This window comes from Gouania willdenowi, chromosome 16 (genome assembly GCF_900634775.1).
Source record: "Gouania willdenowi chromosome 16, fGouWil2.1, whole genome shotgun sequence".
NCBI classification, from domain to species: domain Eukaryota; kingdom Metazoa; phylum Chordata; class Actinopteri; order Blenniiformes; family Gobiesocidae; genus Gouania; species Gouania willdenowi.
In genome coordinates, this window is record NC_041059.1 from 27,083,391 (window position 1) to 27,092,172 (window position 8,782).

Consider the following 8,782-nt stretch of genomic DNA (forward strand, 5'->3'; position numbering starts at 1 on the left):
GGTAAGAAGAGGCCCTGCACCCTCTGTCAGTGTGCGTAGTGACATTTGCACAATTTTTTACAGGTGCAGACCTTTAGTAGATCAGCCCCAAAATGTCTAAAAAGGAAAAGATAAACAAATACAGCTCAACATTTTAGTTGCAGTGCCAGTAACCTCATTTCCATCCATTCTGAGTGTTGTACTTTTTTAAGTGCCAAAGAAGGGGTTCTTTCTTTCACATTTCTCCTTTTACTTTAAGTTCATATCTTACTGGTGCTTTATTTTGGGATAAGCTCATCGTTGCACCCTGTGGTTCAGCTTGGTTGTCGGGGTCTGCAGCTGTCACTTAATGAGGGATTAAAACAAGTATAACTTTATATTTCTTTAGCACTGATGTCTCGTTTGTTTCTTTGCCCCCTTGAACTGCTTGCCAGCACTTTGTCATGATGAATGCTTGACTTGTTTGAGCATTAAGGAGGTAAATGGTTCTATAAGTCCATGGCTTTTTTCTGATGGTTCATCTTATTTTCTCTTTTCTTCTACAAATTCAACATTTGTGTCTGTCTTGTGCTTCTGTCTGCATTTTTCTCAGTTTCCATTGTCGCCTGTTCTATTATCGTTAGTACTATTTATACTCTCTTTAAAGCCCAGGTTTTTAAGTCCAAACTATTAATAGTCTGTATGAGAGAAATTCTCAGCAATTAACTATACAATGTACAAAACTATTCATAATCATAACAGTTCTGCAGCTACAGATGCATGCCTATGATTTTCTTGCTGTGTTGTGAAGTGATAGATTGTTGCCATCCAATAATTTTTTCATCTTTATTTTCCATTTTTGCCTGAAATGTCTTGTAACTAATTACTTTGATTTGCATTGTTGATTTAACATTAACTTTTAATGAATGTGCATCTAATTTGCATCTAATGAATGAACTTTTTACCATAAATTTAACATTAACATTACATTGGTAATATATTGCATTAAAATGCTCCTACTTCAGTGTGTTTTGGATGTGATTACCTTTGTAATCGCAATTCTAATACACATTGTTTGGAGTAGGTTAATGTAGAGTATTGCCTTTAACCTGTCATGCTTGATTATAATCCTTTCTTTACCATTTGCTTCCACTAATGCAGAAAGCTGCAAAGAAACTCAAAGCAGAAGAGCAGAAAAAAATGGCAGAGATGCAGGCTGAGTTAGACAAACAAAAGCAGTTAGCAGAAGTTCACGCAAAAGCTATTGCCAAAGCTGAGAAAGAGGCTCAAGCTCTGAAGCTCAGAATGCAGGAAGAAGTAAGCAAGCGAGAATTTGCTGCGGTAGATGCAGAGAAGCAAAAGCACAATGTCCAGCAGGAGCTGCAGGAGCTCAAAAACCTCTCAGAGCAGCAGATCAAGGACAAAAGTCAGATGGTAGATGAAGCTCTCCAAAGTCGAGCCAAAATTGAAGATGAAATCCACCTTATCAGGATCCAGCTTGAGACAACAGTTAACCAAAAGGCTAACGCTGAATCTGAACTCAAGCAACTTCGCGATCGAGCGGCTGAGGCTGAGAGACTGAGAAAAGCTGCTCAGGAAGAGGCAGAAAAACTCCGTAAACAAGTAAATGAAGAGACTCAGAAAAAGCGCTTGGCAGAGGAAGAGCTGATACGGAAATATGAGGCTGAAAAGGAGGCAGCTAGACAAAAACAAATAGCTTTGGAAGATCTTGAAAGACTAAAGATGCAAGCTGAGGAAGCTGAAATGCAAGTCAAGCAAGCAGAGATTGAAAAGGAAAGACAAATCAAGGTTGCCCAAGAAGCAGCCCAAAAAAGTGCTGCTGCTGAGCTCCAAAGCAAGCACACGTCCTTTGAGGAAAAGACCTCAAAGTTGGAGGAATCCCTGAAGCAAGAGCATGGTGCTGTTCTTCAGTTGAAACAAGAAGCAACACGTCTCAAGAGACAACAGGAAGATGCAGAAAATGCCAGAGAAGAAGCTGAAAAGGAGCTTGAGAAATGGAGGCAGAAAGCCAATGAGGCTCTTAGACTAAGACTCCAGGCTGAAGAAGAAGCTCATAAGAAGAGCCTCGCTCAAGAAGAGGCTGAGAAACAAAAGGAGGAGGCAGAGCGTGAGGCTAAGAAACGAGGTAAAGCTGAGGACTCTGCACTAAAGCAAAAAGAGATGGCAGAGAAAGAGCTTGAGAGGCAGAGAAAAGTGGCTGAGAGCACAGCTCAGCAGAAACTTGCTGCAGAACAAGAACTAATTCGACTTAGAGCAGACTTTGACAATGCAGAACAACAGAGATCCCTCCTTGAAGATGAACTGTATCGCCTTAAGAATGAAGTGGCTGCCGCCCAACAACAAAGAAAGCAGCTGGAGGGTGAACTTGCTAAAGTTAGGAGTGAAATGGACATGCTTATTCAGCTGAAGTCTAAGGCAGAGAAGGAAAGTATGTCCAACACAGAGAAAAGCAAACAGCTTCTTGAGGTTGAAGCTGCCAAAATGAGAGACCTGGCAGATGAGGCAAGCAAGCTTAGAGCAATCGCAGAGGAAGCCAAACATCAGAGACAAGTTGCAGAGGCAGAGGCAGCTCGACAAAGAGCTGAGGCTGAGAGGATCCTCAAAGAGAAGCTGGCTGCTATCAGTGAAGCTACTCGTCTCAAGACTGAAGCAGAAATTGCCTTAAAAGAGAAAGAAGCAGAAAATGAGCGTCTTCGTCGGCAAGCTGAGGACGAAGCTTACCAGAGGAAAGCTCTGGAGGACCAAGCCAACCAGCACAAGCATGAAATTGAGGAGAAGATTGTTCAACTGAAGAACTCCTCTGTAGCTGAAATGGAAAGGCAAAAAGCAATAGTGGATGATACACTTAAACAGAGACGGATTGTTGAAGAGGAAATTCGAATTCTTAAACTCAACTTTGAGAAGGCATCATCTGGAAAGCTTGATCTAGAGCTCGAATTGAACAAACTGAAAAATATTGCTGAAGAAACTCAACAAAGCAAGCTCAGAGCAGAGGATGAAGCAGAGAAACTCCGGCAGCTTGTCCTTGAAGAGGAGAAGAGAAGAAGAGATGCTGAGGAAAAAGTTAAGAAAATCACTGCTGCAGAGGAGGAGGCAGCCAGACAGCGCAAGGCTGCCCAAGATGAGCTTGACCGCTTGAAAAAGAAAGCAGAGGAAGCAAGAAAGCAGAAGGACGAGGCTGATGAAGAAGCTGAAAAACAGATTATTGCAGCCCAACAAGCAGCACTGAAATGCAATACAGCTGAAGCGCAAGTCCAAAGTGTTCTTGCTCAACAGAAAGAAGATGGCATCATGCAGCAGAAGCTCAAAGATGAATATGAAAAAGCCAAGAAGCTTGCCAAAGAGGCAGAGGCTGCAAAGGTGAAAGCTGAGAGGGAGGCGGCTCTCCTCCGTCAACAAGCAGAAGAGGCAGAGCGACAAAGAGCGGCTGCTGAGCAGGAAGCCGCCAATCAAGCTGCAGCTCATGAGGAAGCTGAGGGGTTAAGGAAAGAGGCTGAATTTGAAGCGGCCAAACGGGCACAAGCAGAGGCTGCTGCGGTCAAGCACAAGCAACAAGCTGATGCTGAGATGGCAAAGCATAAGAAACTGGCTGAGCAGACGCTAAAACAAAAGTTCCAAGTAGAACAAGAGCTTATGAAAGTTAAGCTTCAACTTGACGAGACAGATAATCAAAAAGCCATCCTAGATGATGAACTGCAACGCCTTAAAGATGAGGTTGATGATGCTGTCAAACAAAAGGCTCTGGTGGAGGAGGAGCTGTTCAAAGTCAAGGTCCAAATGGAAGAACTTCTCAAGCTTAAAAACAAAATTGAGGAAGAAAACCAACGTCTCATCAGGAGAGACAAAGACAACACGCAGAAATTCCTTGCTGACGAGGCTGAGAACATGAAAAAGCTTGCAGAGGATGCTGCAAGACTCAGCGTGGAAGCCCAAGAAGCTGCTCGTTTGAGACATATTGCTGAAGAAGATCTTAATCAACAACGAGCTCTTGCTGAAAAAATGCTTAAAGAGAAAATACAGGCAGTACAAGAAGCATCTCAATTGAAAGCTGAGGCGGAAATGCTTCAAAAGCAAAAAGATTTAGCTCAGGAACAAGCCCAGAAGCTGCTCGAAGACAAACAACTCATGCAACAGCGTCTCAACGAGGAAACTGAGGAATACCAGAAGTCACTGGAAGCAGAGAGAAGAAGGCAGCTGGAGATCATAGCTGAAGCTGAAAAACTAAAGCTTCAGGTTTCTCTGCTCAGTGAAGCTCAGGCTAAAGCTGAAGAGGAGGCTAAAAAGTTCAAAAAACAAGCCGATACAATTGCAGCGCGTCTTCATGAGACTGAAATCAAAGAAACCAAAGAAAGAAACACAGTCCTGCAAACACTTGAAGTCCAGAAACAAAGTACCAGCAAAGAGGCCCACGATTTACGCAAAGCTATTACAGACCTAGAAAACGAGAAGGCTAGACTGAAAATGGAGGCTGAAGAACTTCAATATAAATCAAAAGAGGTATTGTGTCTAAGATGACATAACACTGAAGCATATGTCATTGATAACTCTGAAACTAACCCACTTGTTTCTTAAACTGTCCTCTATCCTATCTTTGAAGACACTAATCATGAAATCATTAGTTTTGATTGTGGATCTGATTTAACGTTCTTTACAGTGCACTTTGCTCATGCAAATCGGATCCTGAATGTCTCCTCGTGAATGTTGTTCTTTTTTAATGACATGCTCCTCACTCTTTTATTCTAAAATATCGTATTATGTAATATTAGAGAACTACAATTTGCTGCAATAGTTATAGTCTATAATAGTTAATAATGTTTAAAAGTGAAAAAAACACGTATCTTTGCTGTAATGAAATTTGGGATTTCTCATTTCCCTGCATCATACTTTCATTACAGCCAAAGAATGAATTCTACTTATGAAAACTGGAAAGAACACTTTGTTTAATTTGAACAGTTTTTCATTTTGGCCAGTTTAAGAAATGAGAATTAATTAATAAAATTAATTTTGATATTTATTATACAGGTTGGCAGGGGTGGTCTAGTGGTTATGGAAGTGGGCTTGTAACTAGAATGTTGCCGGTTTGAATCCACTGTGGGTCATCACTGTGGGTCCTTCCTTGAGCAAGTCCCTTAGACCCAAGTGCTTCCAAGAATCTCTTGAAAAAATAGATTCTCAATCACAATGAGACTATCCTGGTTTCAAGAGTCATTCCTGTGCAGTCAGTACGAATTCCATCTTGTTACTTCACTGTGTTATAAGAGTTTGCGGCTTGTGCGGTGCCTCTCACTTATTATCTGTTACGACCCCCAGGAAGAAGAAAATATTTTGCCCCTATTTTTTCTATAAAATTGTTATAAGTACACCTCTGCATAACATTGTATTCTTATTAACATTAAAGAAAACAAAATAAGAAAGAAATATCGATTTACTAACATTGTTTTTTAGTCTGTAACAGAAAAGATTTAAAGTGCATCAATTTGCCTGAAATTTAACATTTTCAGAATCAGTTTTATTATAATAATAATAATAATAATAATAATAATAATAATAATAATAATAAATATAAAGGATATAGGATGGATATATACATATATACAAGTGCTGCAGGTAATTTTGATTGACTTGAACCATCTGATACCATCTGAAATATAAAAATAAATGAATTCAAACTAACCAGCAACATTAACTCAGGAGCACAATATAGTAGATCCTTATACAGGGAGTTTGTCATGTCGTATAAGTAATAAATAAACAGTCGGCGCACGTTAGACGGGTGATAGCCAGGGCGATACTGCCGCGCCCGTTGGCGCAGAGTAGGGTTACGGTTACGAGCAAAAGATGGCAAACCGGGCAGTTCCCACACACCCCCATGGACACCAGTGCATTCCCGCCGAGCGAGCCCGTCGCTTGATGGGGAATGCCAAATGCCTGAGTGGCACGGAGCTGCCCCGTGGCAGGGGTCGAAGCCGTATGCGTGGAGGAGAGGGTGAGACCTGGACCCCTCCAGAGGAAGCGAGTCGGCCCTGAGTTTCCTCGGTGAGGAGTGGGGGACCGCCGACACCTGAATTGGGAACCAATGGGTTATTGCGCTTCATCTCCTGCTCTGTGCTGTGTGCACATGTTCGGTGCAAAAACCATCGAGCTAATACTCTATAGACTCTAAAAGAGCGCGCACACACACACGGGTGCAATTACACTTTACTTTAGTTCAGCAAAAAAAGCATGTTCCCAGGGTCACACAAACTGGTGATGATGGCGTTTGCACACAGAAGCTGGTGTGGGAACGCAGAGCGGCAGAGAGTGACAACATGCGCAACAACAAATTATGGAGGTTTTAGAATAGGAGAAGTGAAATATTCTTGAATTACAACAAATGCTGTAACCTGGAGATATTTTACATACTTTTATCAATTCAGGGTTTAGATTCTATTGGCCTTTAATAGAAATGAAGGAAAATATGTCTCATTTTCATTTTATTTGGATTTTGCCAAAATTATCATTTTCATTCTGATTGAGGCAATAGTATAACTTATGTGTGTTTAGTGTGTAAGGTTGGTGCATTGATCTGTTTGAATTTCCTCTTCCCAATATTTACTGCAAAGTAGATGTTTCACCCCGATTGCACATTCATCAGCAGCAAACACACTAAATCAATGGCTCGTGCTATTGTGCTTGTTTGACAGATTCAATCCTGATTGTGTGGCGTTTGTAGGTTATTTTTTTAAATGCTCTTTGACGTTTTTACACATGAAACTGTTAGTAAATGTATGCAGAATGTTACAAATTCAGCTCGGAGAAGAGTGCATGTTGTATAAGAGTCATCCCAGTGATAGTCTATGTAGGCTACATTTATTTATTGTCATAATAGCAAACAGATGCACACTGGTTAATTGATAAGTCCTTGTGAGAGCCGCTGAAGAAAAGAAAAACAACAGGGTCCACCTATAGCTGTAGGTTAAACCAAGTAGAGTTTTGATCAAACTCTGCAGGTCCCCAAACACCAGGCTGCATCCTGAGAGGAGATAGTCAGAACGTTGGACCCAATAGCAGACTTGGACACAGGAATATGATTTCATCGTTTAATCCAGGCCTTGGTTCCTGTTCACAGGTAGACAGTCAATGGAGGCAACAGTACAATGTGATAATCAGTAAAGCAGAGACCTTCTGGCATAGCAAGGTTTATGCATTGGTGAGCAGTCCGACCAGGCGACAGAGCCCAGGGATTCCAACTCTAATCTTTGTGACATCACTAACAGCTACTTTTAGCCTTAGAATGCTTTGTGAATACAGGCACAAGATTATTTAGCACTCATAAAAAATAAAATAATAAAAATAAAGACGTGCTGTTTTTGGTCTGAAAATTAGTCCTGCTGAGCTGAAAAGCCTTTCACAAGCACCAGAAGCGGATAGTTTGGTTTGAGTTACAAGGTCTTAAAACTAACAAGCTCAATAAAATGTGAGGAGAAAGTACAGATATTTATTTTAAAAAGTACGGAGTAAAAGTAAAAAGTTTCCAAAAAAACAACTTAAGTACAGTAACAAAGTATTTGTACTTGTCTTACACTACAAGTACTCCTACTCTAACCTCGCTCTATTTTATTCTACTAAACTTCATGTCACTTCACTTGCTCACTGTGCACATCAGCTCTTAACTGTGTGCTCTTATAACAAGGTGGTGTTTCTCTCACTGACTGCACAGGTTAGGCTTTTAAAGCCAGCATATGTCCTGACTGACTCAACATAATGCACACTCTTGCTTTAGCTACAAGGTCGCAGTCTATTGGAGAGAAATTACATGCAAACAATTAACCATTAACACACTCCTTTGTTGCTTTAGGCAACTCAGACACTCAAATAATACATTTAGGGGCTGATTCACTAAGATTTGTAATAAAGGGTGGTAAACCACTTGCGTCCCTAAATGTTCCTCACCTCCTGCGAGGAATTCACTACTTAAATGAGCATTTTGTAAATAGAGGGTGAAGGACAGCTGAGTGCATGGAAGCTAAAACTGTAATTGGAGGTGTTGGTAGAAGAAGCAAATAAACACATGATTGAATTCCAGCCAAGACATCTCAGTGTTACCAAAACGTGATATGGGAGGAAATCAGTGAGAGAGTTAATGCTGTGGGGGAAACTAGGAGAACAGCAGCTGAAGTAAAGAGAAGATGGCAGGATATAAAGTGCAGAATAAAGGAAAAAGTTGCTTTCAATAAATCATCAGCAAATAAAACCAGTAACGGATGGTCCATTGGAGGAGAACCCATTGTCAGAAATCAAGCAGCAGGTTCAACTGTGACTGTGTGATGAGCAGATAACAGGTATTAAGGAAGGATATGACACAATTGAAACTGCAGACGAAGGTAGTTCACCACAAACATTTGTTTATTTTAGTGAATTTAAGGTTTATATGTGGTGTTTATAGGGACAAAAAAATACAAATAGTTGGTCTCAAAAGTTTATATGATGGCCTCAAGTCCACAACTGCAGGGCTCAGAGCTGTGTTGGGTGGGATTTGTGCTGAGGCGGGGGTTCAATAAAATTGTGGCTTTATTCATCCCAGAAATGTCTACTCGAGGTCTGCGATCCCTCGGTCACCTATCCTCTTACCTGTGCCGTCTCCTCAGATATCAGATATCACTGCTGCCATCACGGCTTTGACAGTTACCACCCGGTTGTGGGGCGTGCTAAATTTACAAGGAAAAAACGAGTGCCGCAATCAAGTCCTGGTTTGGTGAATTGCATTAAACTGCATTAACTTTTTTGCTTTTCCCCCTCCCATTCTTTTGCTCCCTTTATGTGA

The 8,782-nt window shown here is 41.0% G+C and overlaps 1 protein-coding gene across 20 annotated transcripts in view; it reads left to right on the forward strand.

The window, feature by feature from the left end:
* LOC114477761 (plectin-like) overlaps positions 1-8,782 on the forward strand; it is a 171,791-nt gene that overhangs the window by 153,706 nt on the left and 9,303 nt on the right. For 19 of the 20 annotated variants that reach the window (XM_028470324.1, XM_028470338.1, XM_028470326.1 and 16 more), the window contains one exon: positions 1,120-4,476. The exons of the other annotated variant lie outside the window; for it this stretch is intronic. In XM_028470324.1, the coding sequence (XP_028326125.1) occupies positions 1,120-4,476 (3,357 nt within the window). The remainder of the gene's footprint in view (positions 1-1,119; positions 4,477-8,782) is intronic. 20 annotated transcript variants of the gene reach the window in all.